Source organism: Coloeus monedula, assembly GCF_965178545.1.
Source record: "Coloeus monedula genome assembly, chromosome: Z".
Lineage (NCBI taxonomy): Eukaryota > Metazoa > Chordata > Aves > Passeriformes > Corvidae > Coloeus > Coloeus monedula.
This window is the reverse complement of record NC_138822.1, coordinates 77,861,430-77,883,255: the sequence shown is the minus strand read 5'-3', so window position 1 is coordinate 77,883,255 and position 21,826 is coordinate 77,861,430. Positions and strand designations below refer to the sequence as shown.

Genomic DNA, 21,826 nt, shown 5'->3' with positions numbered 1-21,826 from the left:
ATGCACAAAACTTCTGGGTGAAATACAGCTTCATAACTGAAGTGAACATTAGGCTAAGAGCTGTATAAAGTAGGAAAGGTGTTATTGAGACCTATGAGACGTGCTGCTTGGATTCCTTTATTATTATTGTTTTCTTTTGCGTTTTCTTCATTTTCTTTGTTTGTAGGTGAGGGGATGGAGAGGAAAAAAAGCCAGCAAGTTTATAAAAGCAATAGAGAAGGGAGTTAAGGCATTTTGTGGAGATCTTTAATGACATTCTGTATAATTTGAAAGTGGGGAGAAAAGGGGGGAGAGAAAAAGGGAATTAGCAAAAAAACTGGCAAAAGAAAAGTGGAATGTGGAGAGAAGCGTGTGGATGAATTTTAATGCAATCAGAAAGCTGTAATAATGGTAATAAAGGAATATATTCAGACGTCAAGAGAGGGAGAAGGGAACAGGACCCGCGACACCAGAATTTAAATTAGACATAGGCGTATAATTCTCTTTTCTTCCCCCCCCTCCTTTCTTCAAATGAAGAAAATGGAATTTTTAAGCACAGCAAAGGAGGGATTAACAATTGGCAGGTTTTCAGCCCTTTGTCTTTTGGCGAATCCCATTTAATCACCGTCTTTAATATTAAGGAGGCTGTGGCCGTGCAGGGCTGTCTCAGGCTTGGGGGAAAAGGGATGATATACAGAGGAAAAGAGAGATAACACTTAGGTTCAGGCAATTGTGAGGAAGTGTTTCAATTACCTCCACTGAAGTCTTTAAAAACTGAAGTTTAATTTGATCTGAAATGTCGTCCCAGCTCCTGCAAGAGAAAATATGTCCTTCCCACCCCCCTTCCTGCCTATGCCTATGCTGTTTCAATAGTTCTCAGTGCTCAAGGCCAGAGTACTACCACAGGTTAATGTCTTGGCCTTCTAGGCTTCTGGAAAGGGTTTCAAAACCTCAACTGGTCACCAGTGAGATGGGTTTAGGAACTGAAACTTATTTTCCTGACATACTAGTCTTGACACCACTGACCCTGCGGAGTTCGTCAAGAAGCTTCTAAGCTTTGCTCTGAATGAGTGTGAAAACCAAAAGGCCCTTCAGGCTCAGCCTCAACCTTGTGTGGCCACAGAGTGAAAACGGGATGTTACACATAGGAATTAACATCTGTTAAATTCCCCAGAACCAAAGGCAGCAGGAGTTGTATTCAAATCTGAGCTGCCTCTGAAAGATGAGTGCAAAAGCATGATTCAGTGTTCATTTGAGGTGTCATTTGATAGTACAAGACAGTCTTCTCCTTCATCTTCCTCAGGAAATCTGTCAAACTGGGCCAGGATAATATTTGTGAATTCACAGGAGGAAGGAGCCTAAAGAGTCATGCAAATTCCTGCAAAGTTTAGTCATAGCACCACTGCACACATTCGCTCTTCTATGCTGGGTCTCCTTAGGTACCTTCTTCCATGAACATTTCTGGTCTGTTCCTGGGAAGTGGGAACTCTAAGAACAGGCTGCTAATATCTACAGAAAGAAGTCTGATTTTTACTTTTTTTCATGATTGGTAGGTTGATTTGAATTCAGATATTCTTTCTGCCATGTCAGGATTGTGAAAAGAAAGTGTGATTTTGGGCTATAGGTTGAGTTTAGAAAGACCAGATTTTTACTCCCAAGTCTTTTCCTAAAAAATATTGTCTCAGGAGCAATTCTCAAAAATATTCCAGTTGTATGTTTCAGATAAAGACTAAACTTGGAAGAATTATGAGCTGCAAGGCACAGTTCAGAAGCAGAGGCTTTGTGCTTTGCCTGGCATGGGGTTTTAGACTTCTCTCACCAACAGCTTTCCTAAGCCAGGGCTACAAATAAAATGGATCTTTGCAAGTTGTTTTCCCGACTCAATATCAAACACCATAAAACCTGTCATTTAAGATCTGCACAGGGAATAGCATCTCTTGGCAATGGACAGTTGTGATAGGGCTGTTCAGCAAGTCAGAACTACAGATATTTGTCTTGGGGTTATAATATTCACAGCTGTACAAGAAGAGTCTGCTGTTAGAATCATTCAGGCTGTGTCTTCATGGCAGGGTTTGCTTGGCCTGTGGCCAAAATTTTGTCCTTACCCTACGTGCACAGAGGAAGCCTGAGTGTGTTTTCATCTGAACTGCCCAGATGAGGCTCTCAGTTTATGGCTGGGTTTCACTTCAGTGCAGGTACACAGCTGCTGTTCCCACAGCACCACAGGCCAGTCAAACCCAAACAACACCCACCCTTCTGCTCTGAACCCTCTTCTCCATCTCCTTCCATTTTTCATCATAGCTCTGCATTTTTTTCCATCGTGCTCATACACTTGCTTTCCCAGACAATTTCTGCACATGGTTTAGCAACTGATGTACATCAAGGATCTCTTCCCCATAAAGCAGGTCTTTGCTCAGGAGGGTAGAACTGTAATATAGACTAGGACACTGAAAGTAGAGAATAAACCCAGTTGTGTTTAATTAAAAAACACAATCTAAGACATTGGGTTCAACATCTGGCAACAAGTTAATTTTCTTTCCAGTTTCTCATAGGGCAAACAGCAGCCAACATCTGTGTTCTCTTGGACACATGCACCTTGATCACCATGACACTGTCTTTAGGTGTCACGCCACTGCAGGACATGAAAATCTCTTCCTGCAAGATAACTCCAAAATTCAGTCATTGTAATTTACAAAAGTAATCCTTTATTGAGGACTAAACCCTACCTTGACTTACCCCTGCTGTCTTGCATGAAAAGGAGTTGGGAAAGCTCCAGCCACTTAAATCTGATAGAAACCATTGTAGGGTTCAGCCACAGATCTGATCCCCAGCCTGCCAGGAACCTTTCATTACTACTGCCAGACCTGCTTGTGCTCCTGGAGTGTGGCAAACCTCACCAATGCCCAGTTTTGTTGGAAACACCAATTAGTCTTTTTGCTGGTGGGGAAACTGAGGCTGCCTTTTTCACAGAGTAATTTATGTAGCCCATATTTCCACTGAGGCCGCTGTCCTTGGCAGAGATATATAGTAAGTATTTAATAACAGTAACTGCACAGTCATCCATCTCTTTGCTACCAGGAATAGCAAATCACTCTAGGAGAAAAGTGGTTTTGTTTTCCACAATTTCCAAAGCACAGCTTGAGATGGGACCCAGGAGTCCCAAAAACAGTCTGAAATGTACAGAAAACAGCTTCGGACGATCTCTTGAACATCCTCATGGGTCCACTCTTCCATAACTAGATCAGGAATGATTTTCACTCTTTCCCAAGGCAAGATATAGGTTCTATCTATTGAAAATAGTTTGTGGCATGTTCAAAATAAGCAGAAGGAAGAGGTTCCTAACTCAGTGTGTGCTTAAGCTGCAGAATGTCTTGCTGCAGGATGTGCTGGATGTTTGCAAGAGCACATGGGTTCAAAAGTCAAAAGTCCACTGAACAATTACATCAAAGAAAGACACTTCAGAAACTACTACATATGAAAAAAAAAACAAAAACAAAAACAAAAAACAAAAACACTGCAGACTCCAGAATTCCCTGAATTGTAGAGCACTGAATTCTAGGAGAATGTTTGGGGGGATTAACAGAATTCCCTGTTCTTTTACTCTTCCCTAGACATCCACAACCGGCTATTGCCAGACACAGCAAACAGAGTCAGACCCTCTGTCTCTTGTTCAGCTGTTCTTTCACTATGTTTACAGGATCCATGTCCAAGTCAAGGCTCAGAGTGCAGCCAAGCAATTAAGTAAGAGAAATCCTTCAAACTAAGTTTTTGACATGCAACAGTGGAGAGTAACGCACCTGTGGGATGAAGCTTCCTTCTCTGCGCAGGAGAATTATGCTCCCACACCTGGGCTTATATTCATTTGCGCTTGTCCCCATCACACAGCTGTTCAGATTAGCTGTTATTCTCTCTAGCCCGGGTGTCTCAAAGCCTCTGTCTCCAGCAGTTGGAGACCAGCAGCTGTGCAATCATATCTGCTAGCATACGGGATATAAAGGATCTGTTAAGTAAAACCAAACCAGGGAGAGCAGAGGGGGAGAGATAAGTACAAAGAAATCAGTCCTGTAAAGATGTGATTAGGGATGCCCCACAACACCCAGCTGCAAGGAAGAGGTGAACTCAGCAAACATTTTAAAGCCTGCAGCAGAATTAGCCCCTTGAGGGTGTTGTTTGATATGGAGAGGAGGAGGGGAAGGGGCCAAATAGGAGCTGCTGCAAGTGGAAGGAGAGTTTATTTGCTATTGTTTGGAGTTAGGCAGCAGTGTGTTTCTGTCGTTTCAAGAGAGGGTTGGGCTTTTGAATCTGTTGGTTTTTTCCCCCCATCCTAATTTTTGAAACACCCCTATTTTACAAGATTCATGTATTTTCCAGCAAGGTACCATGGAGAAGATAATTAGCTAATTTACAATTAGCTACAACAGAATTCATAATCACTTCCCCTGTGGAAAGGGTGGTAATCATCATCACGTAGCCGTAGGACTGCTGTGAAAATGGCAATAGGAGTGTGAAGCCCAGGCCCTGGGAAATGCCCTGCTTTTAGCCTATTGATCACCTGATTAGCAGAGGTTAAGGGGAGTGGTGGAGCACTCTGGCTTGAGACAGCAACAGATTTGCGCTTGCAGATTTGAGTTCACAGCTCAAACCAAACTTTCATAATGTTCAAGGCATCTGCAGCTCACCCTTCTGCTCTCTAGCTCCTTTCTTCTTTGACCTGTAGAGGATTCCTTGGTCATGACTGTCTGAAAGAAACCCAGGTTCATAGCTCTTTTTCACCACTGTGACTTTGGCATATTCCTGATCCCTTTTCTTGGGCTTGGGAGTTTTGGTGGTTGAAAGGCCAGACACGAGAACCAATGGGCTCTTGCAGCCCAGAAACCAGCCCTGTCCTGGACTGCATCAAAAGAAATTTGAGGGAGGTGATTCTGCCCCTCTGTTCTGGTTTCGTGAGGCGCCCCATGGAGTGCTACATCCAGCTCTGGGACCCCCACCATACGAAGGGTATGGACCTGTTGTAGAGTATCCAGAGGAGGCCACAGAGATGATCAGGAGGCCTGAGCACTTCTGCTATGAAGACAGGCTGAGAGAATTGGGATTGTTCAGCCTGGAGAAAACTCCAGGCAGACTTTACTGGGGCCTTTCAATACTTTAGGGTACTAATAAGAGAGGTGGGGACAGACTTCTGAATATAACCAACAGGATAAGGGCTCCTGTTTTTCAAACAAAAGAGACCAGATTCACACCAGATAAAAGGAATACTTTTTTTACCAAGAAAACACTGAAATAGGTTGCCCAGGGGGGTGGTAGATTCTTAATTCCTAGAAACTTTCAAGATCCTGCTGGACAAGGCTCTGAGCAACCTGCTCTAGTTGAGGATGTGCCTGCTCACTGCCAGGGGCTTGGAGCAAATGACCTTTAAAGGTCCCTTGCAACCCAAACCATTCTGTGATTCCATGTGAGTATGCGAGCATCTCAGTGCTATCTCCTCTTCCTTCTCTGCCAAGGATGAAGCAGGAGAGTGGGCAAGGAAGATCAGCTCTGCTACTTGCATCCTCTCTGGTAAATGTGCCACTTGGTCCTATGCACTGGCTGTTCTTACCCACACCTGCATGGAAAACTTCTCTAGGCTGCTTGTTTGTCGTGTTGTGGTGCCAAGGAGATAAGCTTAAAGGCCTTCCCAATGCCAGGACCAAGGCATTGCAGCTGCTCCCGCTCTGTGTGTGCAAGCCACATTTGGGAAGGAGGGGAAGAGCAGCAGGGACAAGTAATTATTAGCTACGTAAATTAGCCTGGGACACAGAGATGGTAAATCTGTCCCTCTTTATTTCCAAGGCCTTGGAAGCCATGTTCTAGATGGTAAAGCCAGTTTGCGCTTTCCCAGTACAAGGATTCAACCTCTTTGTTTTGCATGAGGAATAGGAGAGCACAAGTGTATTTATATACTCTTATCTAAATGTACCCCCACGCACACACATACATTAGCGAGTGCTATCCAGATAAACACAGTCCTGTGTCATGTCTCCCTGCGAGTGACCCTAATTTTCCCCCAGTCCCTCCACAATTGCTGTGATTCTTGTTCTTGTCCTCTTGCTCCACAGAGGGTCAAACATCCTGCATCTCATTGTCCCTTCTGTCTCTTTAATTAGTGCCCATCCTCCCCCTTCTCCCCCTCACTCCAGTGTTCCCCCTTCCCATCTCCTCTCAGCACTTGGTTCACAGCGCTCTATTATTTCACCTTTCACGTGTGCCATCTCCTTCGCCCGGGCCCATCTGACACCTCTGCCTTACACTTATCATGAAAACATAACATTTAAATACAAATAGAACAGGGAATAATTTAACCCCTATTTGCACTGGGGAAAGTGCCGAGGCTGTGTATAAACACTGCAGGGAGGTCTATAGATGCTGTGTATTTATCTGACAAGTTGCATTTCTTCACCACGCTGCCTTGCAGCCAGCTTTTGCTGACAGGAACAAGCCTCCATCACTGGCAGAGTGGTCAGGAAGAGAGAAGCCAGGTTCCACGGGGATATTGGAAATGTCACCAAGGGGACACCTCTGGGAACTCTGATTTGCCAGTGCTGTGGTCCTTCTCTCCCTTCCTGTCCTCCTGTGAGGATCTCAGGGTGCTGCCTTCTGTCATTGTGATTTTTTTATGGCAAAATGGGATAGACCTACGAGGACCTTAATTTTCAATATTATCAGAGTGCACTAGCAAAAAACTCCTTGGCTCCTGTGTGCCACCACACACAAAGATATCCACCCATTGGTTGGATATCCACCTGTTGGTTGGATATTTCCATGGCAAAGTGGGCATGACGGACTCAGCTTGTGGAAAAAGACTGATAATGGGGGTACAATAATGAAGGAAGACAAAAATGTGAGGAGAAGAGGCTCACATAGATGCTATGTTCAGTTGTAACACTTCAGGCAGTTTCACTGCTCATGGTGCTGCTGTTTTTAAGGCTGTCCCTGCAGCAAGGTTAGTGGGGTGTCCTCACTAACATTCAGTATTCAGGTGAGATAGAAACTGAAATTGTCACTTGGGACAGTGTAATAGACAGAAATTTGGACAGGTTGTTCCTCACAAAAGCAAAGGGAAGACACTCAGATGTGAACCAATACTTGATGCACGGCCAAGTGTGGCCTTAAGGAGGATACATGGAATCACACCTGTTCTTAGACAGGCTGAATAAGCTCACTGTCCTCATTCTCCCCACGGGGAGGAGATGGAGGACGCTCCTCCTGGCTGTCCATCTCCATTGAGCAAGGCTGTGTGGTACTGCGAGGTACAACTCCCTCTCCATGGGAACAGGCCAGTTTAGGCTGGAGCACAAGGTCACACCACAGCTCATGTTGGGGATGTCCCAGATCGTGGGCTCATGCCTGGCCTCTTTTTGTCCTTCTCTTCTGCCCTGGGCAGTGGTATTTCTGCTCTCCTTGACTGTGTATTCACTTTGCCCTGGGACCCAAAGCTGGAAGGTTTTTAGGAAGCCTGGTCTGAAGGTTTTTCACTGCATAATCCCACAGTCTGAAATGGCAGTGAGCACTGAACGATGGTGGAGATGGGGGACTGAGTCTGCCCAGTGCTTTGAAATTCAGGTGTGGTTCCTGAGACACATAGAGTTGGACCAATGTCTCACTGAAAGAGGAGGAAGCATGGGACTCAGGATGGTGATATGAGTGGACTGTGGTTGGTAGAGATGGACCCTACAGGCAGGCAGAGTTTAGGGACAGCACCATCTAGGTGCTCCAGGTTTGTGTGCAGCCTAAAACTGTGATCTTTGAAGGATGTAGTGTCCTCAAGTCTCCCTAGAGGACCCTGGAAACATCTGGTGAGCAGCACCAGTGGTGTGCACACATGCTCAAGAGACACCTTGATGATACCAGCTCATCCCCTCTTCATTTTATTCTTGCAACCTCTTGGCCTTATTTAGATATATTTACAAATCAGAAGTAGTTGTCTTGGTCCATGGCAAGTCTAGGATGTGGAAGAGCAGTGTATGATGATGCCCAGAAGAGGCTCATAAAAGACCATCAGAGGATAAACTCCTTAGCCAAGGCCTGGAACACGTTGAATGGTCCCTTCTGCTGGACTCTTCCCTCTCTCTTTCTACTCAAGATTTGTGAGGGGTGTTGTTAAAATACAGTGTTGAGTTCCCTGAAAGAGCTGCAATGTGAGAGGCAAATGCAGCACTTTGTTATAGAAACTACTGAAAGTAAAAATACCTGTTAAATTGACTCATTTTTTATCAGTCTAGTGTGTGATTGTGTAGAGTTCTGAGATGGCAGATATAATAAATGATTCCCCTGACTACACAGGATGCTGTTTTTCAGGAGAGAGACAGGATGCTGATTTAGATGGGGTTGGTGGTAATGTCCAAGCAGTGGCTGTCCATGGGGTTCCATCTCCCCTGGACCAGCAGCTCCTGGGGAAGGTGATGCTCACCTTTGACAGAGCCTGTCCCTGATGGTCTGATGACCATCTCGTGGGCAGCTCACCAAAGCACCACATCATATGCCTGCCAGTACAGTCCCAGTGTATTGCAAAGATGCAGGGTGGGGGGAAGTAAAAATAATAATTTGAGTGGTTCCTAAAACACCTGGTTTTAGCTTTGCGAAAACTAGACCAGACAAGGCAGTTTCAGGCCAGTTCCACACTAGAGAGTTTTGCTGACAGAGGAGGGATGTGATATTTTTTTTTTTTAATCACACATTTATATTAGCAAAAAGTCTGGTGAAAACAGTTACACAGCTATAGAAGTGCTTTGGCCGATGCAGCTTATTTGAAACAGGGGAAGCTGTATAAAGTAGAATATAACACTCCTCTGTTGTGCTGGAATAATTTACCAGACACGGAGTTTCTAGGCAAAATCTTTTGCCATCCATGTTCCTAGTTCTTTCTGGCTGATCTGCCCCCTTCCTAAAATATCTTGCAGGACAGCTGGTCCCATTTGCTAGGTGGGTCCCATTTTCTTCCAATATCTGGAAAACCTTTGGACTTTGGACTGGACTCTTTTCCTAAGGCTCTGTCATGCTCTAGACTGAAAGATACCCCAGAGACCACACAGTGAACTCCAGTAGCTGCCTCTTTAAGGCTTGTACCTCACATCTTGGAGTCTCTTTCGCAGGACACTTTGGCCATTGGGAAACAAACCTTTCACATGTCCAAATCAGATTCTCGTGAGGTGGGGACAACCTAACCTACAAGCCACACAGTGTTAGGTAGGGCTTTGCGCACCACTACAATCTGAACTTTGTGTTGCCAGCAAACACCTCGAAACACCTCTCTGCTTAATCAATTCCAACATAAAGCAGGAATATTTCTGGCTTAACAGGTCTATCAAAAGGCTATTTCTGTTCTTCTCACTTAACAGAAGTGCATCTGTATCTCCCTAAACCTATTTTTCCTACCAGTTCAGCAGCCTAGCTGAAGGCAACATAACTCCTGCTTTTCTGTGGGCCGTACACTTTTGTTGTTGTGGATAGCTCAACTGCAGGGTTGAAAGCTCCTAATATCCTCATTCAATAGCCACTCCATGAAAAATTATTCACATCCAAGGCTGTAAAGTAATTTGCCAATGTGCAGGTGCATCTTGGAGGGGGGAATTTTGATCAAACACTGGTTGAAGCAGAACAGATTGCCTACACCAGCGATTTCTCGGTGAACAAAAGTGACATGAATTGCCCAATTAGTCAGCCAGAAAAGGGTTATTGCAAACCCGTGTTTTGTTCAGCTTTAGGTTAACCTGTACGTTAAAAAAATAAATTAAATAAAAAATAAAATTATTTAGATATTTACATATATTTATTCAAATTAGTTACATCTGCTCTGTAACGTGCTCTGAAAAAACCCTCTTGGTTCACACATTTACATAGTGTTTAATGAATCATAAATAAGACATTTATGAATCATGTGCAAATGGCCTGTTTACATACACGATGTAAACTATGTAAATTTCCTTTTTTTCTTGGTGTAATGGTAGTAGTGTCTGAACAGAAACCTGATGGAGAGGCATCACTCAGCCCCCTCTGAGATCTTTCTGACAATCATTAGTTTGTTTTCACCAATATTTTCTGAAGGCGTCTCATGAAGATCCCCAAACTTGGTGTAAGTCCATGTATAAATCATAGAATCATTTGGGTCGGAAGGGGCCCTGAAGATTATCTAGTTCCAATCCCTGCTCTGCTCTCACTCCAAGAAGCCCATGTCCTTCCTGTGCTGGGACCCCAGAGCTGGATGCAGTGCTCCAGGTGGATCTCAGCAGAGTGGAGCAGAAGGGCAGAATCCCCTCCCTCCCCTGGTACCCACGGGGCTCTGGATGCAGCCCAGGACACGTTTGGCTCTCCAGGCTGTGAGTGCACAGTGCTGGGTCCCACTGAGCATCCTTGTTCAAAATACAATTATCTACTAGCAAAAAACATCCTGCTTTGGCATGAAATACCACCTGCCAGAGCTATCTCAGATATTAGCAAACATATAAGTTAACTTCATGTTTCAAAAAACAAGTTTCAAAAACTTTGGGCTTATTTCAAATGAACCTTATAAATATATTAAAAATCTCCTCCAGACTTGTAGATATGTGTCTCTGAGTAGGCATGAATGACAAATCTCCAGTTTACAGGCTGTGACTTCCGTTATATCCTGATTTTAAAAAGCTTATATTAAACTTTCTTCCTGCAACTTATTTAGTATTGCGAGGGCTACTAACTTATGTTATTTTTCATTTGGACTTGGTTCCTACATGCTATATTTATACATATTCCTGTTGGATTGCAGTCTGAGCAATGTTGTCATTTCAGTTACTGAAAACTGACTGCAAAAACTGCTCAGAAGGAGCTGATTTGGAAGAATTTGGTGCCTAGATTTTAAGAAGCAGACAAAGATTTTATATATAACCAAACCATTTTTGTTTGTTGTTTGGTGGTTTGGGTTTTTTAAAAATTTGCTGGATTAATTTCAAGTACTCATGGGAAGTCAGAGGCTGTTAAGGTTTTTGAGCCAGCCACCTGAAAAGACTAACAGCTTCTGAGATGTGTCACCTCAGTGAAGTCACCGTTTGTTTTGCATGTGATACTGAGCTGTCTTGGCTTTCACATCCCTCCTGAAATATGGTAAGCATCTCTTTATTTTGTTCCAGAAGACAGAAAACTCTTTGTGGGCATGCTCAATAAGCAGCAATCGGAAGACGATGTGCGCAGGCTATTCGAGGCATTTGGCAACATTGAGGAGTGCACAATCCTTCGGGGACCCGATGGCAACAGCAAAGGTAAGGGATGGCTTCTGTTGAGCTAGACCCCAGTCTTCGTGTGTATATCACTTTCTGGTGTGACAAAAGTATCACATAGCCCCCAGAACAGCATCTCTTACTTTAGGAGGGGCCACATTTTTGCTCTGCTGGTCACTCTCTGCTTGCGCATGAGAGGAAAAAGCTGATTGCATTTTAAAACACACGTCTCCAATGGGCTATGTCTCACCCACACCTGTTACTGCTTGGGCAGAGCCTCCTCTCTGAACAGGGCCTTTACATTCACTCAAGATGTGCTCTCCTCGCCCCACTGAAGAGGACGATTCGTTCTTTGAAAAAAGCCAAGATTGGTACTTCACACCTTGACTCACTGGCTCCATCATCAACTCTGATTATCTCTCACCCACCAGCCCCAGGTCTTTCCCTTCTTCACCTCATTTCTGCATGGAGTCCTACCAGCCAGTGATCACAGCTGCAAGGGTACAGGTGCCAGTTTAAATATCATACTCATTACACATTTACTGTTTGAAACACGCAAATGCTTCATTGCAAAACTGGGTGTCTTTCCCCCTTTTGCCACTTTTTGTTACCTGGATAGCACAAAAGATCTTCTGCTACAGCCCAGGTGTGAGAATGAGGCTTCTCTCTTGTGCAGGAAGGTCATTTTTTTCTCCATCAGTCTCTAGACAAAGTAACTTCAGTCTGAATAGGAAACCCTCTCCTCTTGGCAGTATAATGTGTCCTTTAAATATTAATCTGCATATAATATAGCATAAACTGTGTTGGCATGTGCAACACCAGAGAAGAGGCCAGGCCTGCTGACACAGTTCTTATCTCACCGGATATTTTGACAAGTGACAACATCAACCAGCGCATTTTTGCAACAGGGAGGCAAAAAATCTAAATCACAGTGATGCACTGGAGAAAAATATTGCTATTCCATAAAATCACTGGTGGCCAAAAAAATACTTCACACCAGCCTCATAGCTGTTCAATACACATCAGCACAACTCAGCCTTCCTGATATAAATGGCTGAAAAAAGGCTGTGGGCACCTTTCTTCAATTGTGCAGTTACTTTATTTCCATAACACCCAAAGACAGGGGCTGCCCCACAGGGAAGCAGTAGGCTAGGATGTCCTAGAGGAGCTGCAATCATCATAACAGCAGACAGTTAAGCACATCATTCACTGAACAAATCAGCAAATTGGGGAAAAGCAAAAAAAAAAATGTCTGTCTGCTTCCACCTGGAATGAAATCTAATGACAAAGGAGTTAAATAGAGTAATAATAAAGGCAATAAAGTCTGAGTTCTGTAAGAAGCAAATTCCAGAGGAGATCCAACCCACAGACCTGTCTTCATACTTGCTCTATCTCTTTTTTTTTCGTTCTAAAACAATTTCATTATGAGACAGAGTCTGAGTGGCAGCTCCATATTGCTAACCAGTTTAATTATTAGCGCTAGCAGGCTGCAGTCTCAGGCTGACGTCTCACTGAGCTGTTCAGGATCAATACTGAGCCTTGACAGAGTTAATATTACCAGCTTCCATTTGCTGGTGCTATTTACTGAGAATGTGAAGCTCCTAATTTACACACACATGGTTTCGTGCATGCACACACGCACACAGAGCAGTCAATCCAATGGAAAACTTAAGGCTAGTGCCCTTATCTTAGGAGACAGTCAGGCAAGCCACAACTCCCACAAAGTTATTGCCAGTCTGTAATGGTTTCCATCTGCTAGAAACCCATATGTGACACACATTGCTTGTGAGCTACTTATTTTGGGTAAAACTCATAAGGCTTAAATTCTATGTAAGTTGAGATTTAAGCAGATTGTCTAAATTCCAGATAGCAGTCAGATCCCATACACTTAAATCCTACCCAGCCCACCAGGTATCCCTGTGGTGAGCCTCTATACCCTTCCGGTAGCTCAGTGCAAGCACTGCTCTCAGAAGCTGGGTTGCAGCTTCCCAGTTTTATCCCATCACAGTCCAGTCATAGCCAAAAAGCTGCCTGAGACTTTTCTGAAGCCATGGTTGCTCTTCTGAGCCATGGAGCATGGCCTTCAGGGTCTGCAAAAATACCTCCTGCATGAGTCACAGCACTAGGAACAGTGGCTGGAGCACATAATCAAGTGGCAGAAGAGCTGGGACTGAGGAATATCTCAGCCTGAATGGGAATGCAGCACCAGGCTTTCCTGGGAGAGGATGGAGTGATTCTGCATCCCTCCAGGTAAAGCTCACCAGTGCTCAACCAGGAGTGTAGGAGTTCTCAGGTGAGGGAGCTGAAGTGGATCGAGAAGGACCCACAGAGTCTTCATTGCTGCTGCTCTCTGTGCAGCTATTCTTTTTCCCTTTTTTATTTTTTTCCCATTCAGCAGTCTGCCTCAATAACTCAGAAAGCAAAAATTTCCAACAGCATCCTCTGCAAGAGGGCCCTTACCACGCTCTGCAATTTTAATCCTAGGGCCTCATTCTGCAGTCTCCTCCAAGCTGACAAAACAGTCAGGGCAGTCCTTCCAGCTCCAGTCTGGAAGCAAAGGAACAAGAAAAACTTAAGCACACGTATCACCCTGTTACTCAGCAGAGTTTATATCTCAGTGTGTATCAAAATCCCTTCACACTCCAGAGTTTCTCCTGTTGAAATTGTTCTGAGAAGAGTGACATGACTCATGTCCTCGGCTCATCAGCTCCTAGAGGCAGTTCTGGAGACAATGGGAAGGGAGATTATGTGCACTTTTGGTGTTGTGTACAGAAGCCATCCCATTGAATGCACAAACAAAAAGGACAAAATGTTGGGATCTCTACTATTGCCTTGCCATGTACACCAGCAAAAGCTGAGTTTTCACTTGTCCTGCTACCTCAAAACCCACAGGAAGCAGTTAATAAGAAGCAATAGGAGGGATCCCATTAGCATCCTGGGCATTAAACGAGATAAATGCCTGCTATTCCCTCCATTCCCACCTTTATCCAGCTCCACTGATCCATCAGGATCCTCAGCACAGGGGTGAATTTCACCTGAAAAGAGTGAAGCCTTTAACATGACAACAACGCTGCAGCCAAAAATCCTACTCTAAATGAAATTGGTGACTGGAACTGGAAAGCTTTTGTATATTTGCTAATCAGCATCTTCTTTTTAGAGGCAGAAAGTACAAAAGAATCTCTGCAAATAATTAAACACCCTAATTCTGGATTATCTCTGATTAATGAAGAGGAAGACGTGGTATCTCAGGAGCCCGGGAATGCTGGGCTGGGATTATGTCATAATTGATCCCTGTTGTTTCCAGCCGAAGTTTATCTAGCTCATTTTCTTGTGATTGTCTCCTCTCAGCTCCTTATAAATTAGATCCAACTATTAGCAATAACCATTGGGCCTTTCCTGAAATACATCCTGAGCAGAGTGCTGAGAGGGTGATGCAAAATGAACAGCTCTTAAGTGTAAGACATTTTTTATATGTATATTATTTTTAGAAGGGGGTATCACGCCTTTCTTCAATCGCACTTCTATCAGCCTGCAGTGATGCTTGCAGGGACCTTTGGGGTTCGTTCTTGTAGTTTGCAAGTTGTATTGCTCCATTTTTTACCCTTCACTGTAGGGATCCAGAAGGGTGTGAAGACCTTCTAAAGATGCTGTAAAGGGGCTGAAGGAGAGCCATCCCACTGTCAGGACTGGCATCCCCAGAGCTGCGACGTGCACTCCTTCAGGGAAACTGAGAGGGCCTTGCAAATTGATTAAAAGCTCAAAAGTCTTTGGTAGTAATAGAAGGGGATGGAAGCCAAAACTTCTCAGATCTCTCCAAATCTGTTCCAAAAACCGCCTTAGCATATGGAAATTATCCTTCCTCTCTCTGAGTCAGTTTGCTTGTAGCTGGGAGTGTTGGCAATACTTTCCCCCACCCTAGAAGTGCATGCAACCCTTTGAAGTGTTGATCAGTTTTGCACTCCAGCACATATCCATAAATGCACCTTTCTGCCCTAAAACCTTATGTAAGAGTTCGGTGTGAGATTCCCCACACAGCAGTACAGGCCAGAGTAACACTGCCCACATTTCTCTAATGTCCAGAAGAGAACACCTACACAAGCACTGACTTTGCAGCTATGAAAAACTAAGATTCAAGTTTTAGTGGTGGCAGATGATAATCAACACATTGGTACCTCTCCCACCCCTGCTACTTCACCAGAAGGTGTCTCATGCTTTGCCAGACCAAAGTGGCTTGGAGCCAAGACAAGATCTGGGCAGTCTGTCATGGAGCTCTACCAGGCAGTGATATGAAAAGGTACCTCGTGGATTTGGAGTAACTTGAATGCCTTCTGTACAATTGTTGTGTGGTTGCTTTTATCAAGTATGCGTAGCTTTCCAACAACTTACACTTGCTTCCATACAGTTTCTCATAACCACAGAGGGAGGAACACTCAGCATTAAGTCTAATACAATTAAAAGAAACAGATGTTCCACCCAATAAATTGTAAAATTTGTGCAAGATTCTGCCAAGGAAAGCTGTGGAGGTCAAAACATGGGTAGATTCAAGATGTACTTGCTAAGTTTTTGTCTGTCAGTGCTTATTACAAGCAGTGTGGGAATTCTGGAAGCAGCTTAGCCTTAAGAGGTCCTCAGTCTGCTGATGACTGGACTCTGGAAAGGACCAGGACACGTTTTTTTGCTATTCTTTTTTCAAAACCATATTTATTGGCCAGTTCTGAGGACAGGATACTAAACTAGATAGACTTTCATGGTATCCATGCAAACTTTCTTATGCTCTTCTTTTTCCTCTTCCAGGGTGTGCGTTTGTGAAATACTCTTCACATGCAGAGGCCCAAGCTGCCATCAATGCCTTGCATGGCAGCCAGACAATGCCGGTGAGTAGCTCTGTAACATGGGCAAGTGAGGATTGGGCCAGCTCTGGCTGCCCTGTGGCCTGATTGAGGGGGAGAAATGATTTATCTGTGCTCTGAAACTCATCATCCAGGAAGGCCCAGGGCCTTGGGTGTGCTTAACTCATCAGTGAAAAGGCTGGGATGACACTGTCATTCCTCACAGGCACAGAACCCCAACGGGTGCTGTGTTTTGTCACCAGCAGTTTTGATGCCCTGAAAAAAAGACATATGGTTCACACATGCCAAAAACTTTGGGTCAGACTCGCTATTAGCACAACCTTTCAAGTTTCAGAGGGATAAATCAAGTAGAAACTTGTGTCTAAGGGTTTCTTCATTTTGTCTCCTCAAAGAATCCCTGCACCTAGGCAAAGGATAAGGAACTTTTTGCCAGCATTCAGCAGAGGGAAGCATGTTCACGTAGTGGTAGCAGGAGCTAGAGACAAATCACACAGTGATGGGCACCTTTCACTGTTACTACAAAACCACCAACCTAGGCATAAGTGTGGTCCCCTATATCTGCCCTTTGAAAGTGTGTCAGACCAATTACTGGCTCTTCCAGGAAAAATCTGAGGGATCATTTCACTGGCAAAAATTTCTACTCATATGGGGTTTCAAGACTGATTGTCCAAGAAAACAGAAATGGGGTTGTATTTTCTATGCAGATAGATATTTGTACACCATCATGAGACAGAGAAGAATGTAAGGCATTCCACTGTCAGTAGAAGAAGAAAATCTGGTACAACTTGTTTTGGTTTATTATAATAGTGTATTATTTTTATTACTAATTATTCACAGTGTAAATCATGGAAGGCTAAGAAGCATGCTGACAACTTGGAAAGGATACAAGAAAGCTCAATTAAAAATATTTGAGAGTGTAAAGTCTCCCTTTCAGTAAGAGACTCTAATGTAAATTCATGAATTTATCCAAATAAGTTTAAAGTGGGCCCGACAGATTTTCTCTAGATCTTTGCAGGGATGAAAATGGAAAATTCTTTACAAGCAAAATGGTTTCTAAATCTAGCAAACCATCAAGATCTCCTTTTTTGGAACCGCATCTTAGACAAATCAGTTTAAAATGGTATATGTTTACCCGTGACGCTACCCAAAAAAAGTCTCCTCAGAGATGGGGTCTCCATTTTTTTAAGTACTTAAATACTTTCAAGAGTCTCTTCCTAAAAAGCTCCTTCTGATAAAATCAGATGTTGGCCTTGATGCTGACATCCCATACTGATATATTATGAACATCTTTCCTGAGACAGGGTAAAGAGATACTTCTAATGACTTTCTTTCAAACTTTGACTCAAAGCGATAGTGTCTATAAGCTGACATCAGGAATTTCAATTCAATAGGGATTGTGGTACCACAGAAAGGTTTAATAAGAAGTCAGTGCTCATCCCAAAAATCCTGCAAACTCCTGTGACAAAGGTGAGAGGAAGACATGAGAGAACAGAAAAAACCCAAGGAGAGTTGAAGATTTTATCTAGATCTAGTATACCCAAAATATCACCATTCTTCCCCAACCCCTTCCCTTCCTACTTTCAGAACCCTGTGGATAACAAAAACGTACTCATCTCACAACCACCTGGAAAAAACTTGTGTCTCCATCCTGGCAGTACCACCTGAGCTTAGGATATAAAAAACACCCGAGAATTTGGCCATTTCATGGGTCAGTTTTATGGGACCATTTGTCCTCTTGCCTTACCTGACTCAAACACCCATTAAGAAATATTCTTTAATAACCAGACCTGGGCATCTGAAAAAGCACCACAATTTTACCTATACTAGATGCCCATCCCAGAATCAGAATCAAGCTTCCACAGCTTCACAAGTTTCCATGGATTGGCTGAACCTCAGTACATACTCTTAGTTCACAGGAAAAGCAAGGATTAAATTAATTTCCTCCTCTTCAGTATGAGCTAAGTTCCATGGCATCCCCTTGTGTCTCCCACGAGGTGCAACCCTGCTACCACATCTTTGCAGACCCGTGAGGACCTGCGGAATGACCAACACTCAGTAAGGCAGGGAGCACAACAGGTTTTTCCCCCAGTGGCTCAAAATTTCTAAGGCTCTTCGAATGAGATAGGCCAAATCCTGCCAGGATCTCTGTGCCCATTCTCGTTTTCATGGTACTTCAGGGTGTGTGGCGTCGTTCAGGACTTACTTGGATGTTCACAGGGAAATGCAGCCACCTCGTGGTGAGATGCAGGTGCAGCCCATCGTCCTTGGGAAGGAGGGGGGCATTGCTGCCATCTTCCTTCGGCCCCCTTCCACTCCTCTCGCCGCTAGGACTGGCCTCATTTGTCCGGTTGCAGTGCCAACTCTACGTTGTTCCTGTGGTTCAGCCAATTTCAGCATCTCTTGGTTTGTCCTCGTGTACCACCAACAGGGTATCCATCACCATTCTCGTCAGGTCTCAAGCCGTTCGTTCCTGCGGCAGACTCCTGCTTCTCCACAGCTGTCAGGATTATTGCTCTACTGTGACTTCCTGTTCACACAACATATGTTGCCTAATAGTTCCAATAGGAAACTTTCTTTTATGAAAGTTCTCTTCTTTCTTATTTTTTTTTTTTAATTAACCTTACCTTGGACAAGTGCCTGACCAGCCAGTAGAAGCCCATTTCTCTGTGCAAGGCACTTGTTTCTCCTAAGGGTCCACCAAGCCTAAAGCTTTCCAATTTTTACACAATCCATTTCCTTTAGAAATAAGCCACTCAAAATCCCCTATTTTGAGCAGGCACAAAGTTCCTTCTATACCTACCTGTCAAGAGAGCTTCCTTTTCATCTTTTTAGATCATATTTTTACCAGATCATCAGCTTTATGAGAGTGTTTTACCGGATCTCTATATCATCCTTTATAAGATATTGTAATTTTTATGTACTTTTGCTTGTATTCATAATATATTTATAACAATTATATGTCCTGTACTTTTAGCTTTGATTACTCCATCCCCTCCTGTCTCCGTTTCCCATCCATATGGGGATGCAAACAGGTCTCCTTGTATCATTCTCTTCCCTTCCTCATCCAAGCCTTGTCCCTAACAGCCTTATCCACCAACACAAATTCAGCTGCTATTGCTGTAGTGACAGCTTGCAGATCTAACTTATCTGCTTCAGGACTGACTCCTGTCCAAACCAAAATCTTGGTCTGTCTTTCCAGCATCTTCTGGTGGATGTTTAGCTGTCAGAACAAGCTCAAGATGTATAAAACAGAGCTCTTGAACTTTTCTACCCAAAACCTGTCTTTTCTCTCCTCCACCTCCATTCTCAATCACTGTGGACAATATTATCATCCTACCTATCAGTCATGCTCCTTCATAGGCATCATCTTCAGCTTGGTTTTCTCCTTCTCCCCGTGTCTTCACATCTGGGCAACAGCCAAATGTCGAAGAGTCATTCTGCAGAACACATCCTACAAATCTAAGACATGGCCTTGTCCAACCACCCACACAGAACAAACTCTTCTCCACAATTCATAGAACTATCATAGAATGGTTTGGGTTGAAAGGGACCTTAAAGATCATCTACATGTCCACTAGCATGAGTAGAGACACTTTGAACTGGACCAGGTTGCTCAAGGCCTTGTCCAGCCAGGCCTTGGTCACTGCCAGGGACGGAGCATCTGCAGCTTCTCTGGGCCACCTGTTCCACTGCCTCACCACCCTCACAGTAAAAAATTTTTTCCTAATAGCTGACCTAAGCCTGCCCTTTTTCAGTCTGAAGCCATTCACCCTTGTGCTGTCACTACAGACCTTTGTCAAAAGCCCCTCTTCAGGCCCTTTACACACTCAAAGTTGCTATAAGGTCTCCCCGGAGCCTTCTCTTCTCCAGCCTGAACACCAACTCTCTCAGCCTGCCTTCACAGGAGAGGTGCTTCAGCCCTCTGAGCATCTTTGTGATCTCTGGATTCAATCCAAGAGGTCCCTGTCCTTCTTATGTTTAGGGCCCCAAAACTGGATGCAGGACTGCAGGAGGGGTCTCACGAGAATGGAGTACAGGGGCAGAATCATGCACACTTAAGTCACAGGAGCCATTATTCTATCCAGAAACTACACAGGGTTAAGAAATAGAGTATTGTTGCACCCTTTTCACCATCTCACCCACTGTGGCAACTCAAAATTTCTTTGACTATGAATTCATTCCTGGAAGGGGTAGAATGGTACTGTGACTGTATACATTTCCTGCACAGGGGTGAGAAGAAGGGAAGAGTGTGATTTGTTTGACTTATGTTTAATAGTCCGAAAGCTTGTGATCTATTCTAAATATCTTCTAAGATTCCTGCAGAAAGGAGAGAAACACATTTCCAGAGATTTGTGCATTCTTCCCTTTTTTCTGTGCTGAGATGGGCAATATCACCTTCTGGGCATGCCTGTCCCGTTATACTGGATAATTCAATAACAGACTTAGATTAAATACCCAAAGTGGGACTCATCTAACCTAATATAAGACATCCAGAAGTTAAGAAACTTATGTCAGAGGTTGTCATCTAAGTTTGTCATCTAAGTTTCTATTACAATCAATAGAGGAAAATAGATACCTCTGGAGAAATTTTATTTTACAGAAATAGATTTTGAAACCTGTCAAACTAATAAGCAAGCCCAAATAGAAGTGTGCTTTTTAGCTAATTTCAGGCATCAGTTTGCTATGGTCCTCCAGCTCCAAAATAGTGATTCCTCATCCTGAGTGCAACTTAGAGTGAAAAAAGGACCAGTACTGCTTAAAAACTAAAGCTAAAGCCAGTGCAGCTTGGAGTGAATACTTAACTTTACATGCAATGCAGGGAGACCTGAAAAATGTCCTGGATGTTTGTTGCCCAGATAAAGCAATTTGGGATTCAGAAACCAGCCATCCTGCAGCACAGTCCCCTGACTCCTGTTCCATTAGATGTGCTGTGAACTTGCGTAACACACGAATTGTCAGCACTATGTTAATTCTATATCTTTCTTTAATTAATGATGTTTAAGGCCATTAGGACCTCCAGGCTTCTGTAAGGTGGTTTCCCCCACCACACAGGCCAAATCCTGTCTTCTTTTTACTATTGAAGCCTGCAGCAGCTTGGGCAAAACACTGTATTTCTTCTGCATCCAGGCAATAGCATCCCAAGTCTATGTACAGCTGGCTGAACATCTTCCATGAAAACTGTTTTTCAGATGGAATCCTTGGTTTTGTGAAAAGGGAAAATGTGAGACTTGGATACAAGAACTGAGCAGACATCTGCCTTTCAGAGAAAGATTCAGCTTAGTCAAACTTTGTAGAAACAGAAGTGTAGCAATGCACAACTTTGTTAACTTGGGGGCTTTCATTTCAATATTCTTCTGCGCAGCTCTTATCAACACAAATGACAAAACCAACTTCAAATCTCTGTTCAGGAACCACCTACATTAAATTATGCAATTATTACTCAGTTTTGTTAGATGACATATGGATTATCTCTCTAGTTGTTGTATTTTACACTTTTTATTAATCAAGAAAACATGAATGGCGTAACACCTTGAATGAGGTTGATTTTGAGCCTCTGCCTATCATGTTTCCTGGAAGTCCACCTATAGCACAAAAATTCCCAGCCAAACATAGTCAGGTGAAAGAATTTCTTTCTTTCCTTAGACAATGTAGAATCTATCCCCTCATAGGGTAAGAGATTTTTTTTTGCCATTATTAAGATAAAGGAATTTGTCACCTGTTTGGCTTATCAAGTAAGAGTGACGTTATTACGAGATTATCACTGCCCCAAGA

The 21,826-nt window shown here is 43.5% G+C and overlaps 1 protein-coding gene across 20 annotated transcripts in view; it reads left to right on the top strand.

Moving 5' to 3' along the window:
• The window catches only part of CELF4 (CUGBP Elav-like family member 4), a gene marked incomplete at both ends in the record, with an annotated part of 677,793 nt that overhangs the window by 584,051 nt on the left and 71,916 nt on the right, over positions 1-21,826 (top strand). For 7 of the 20 annotated variants that reach the window (XM_082302229.1, XM_082302219.1, XM_082302230.1 and 4 more), the window contains 2 exons: positions 11,121-11,246; positions 15,999-16,078. In XM_082302229.1, the coding sequence (XP_082158355.1) occupies positions 11,121-11,246; positions 15,999-16,078 (206 nt within the window). Of the gene's footprint in view, positions 1-11,096; positions 11,247-15,998; positions 16,079-21,826 lie in introns of all 20 variants that reach the window. The other 13 variants (XM_082302227.1, XM_082302218.1, XM_082302225.1 and 10 more) reach the window with 2 other exon arrangements.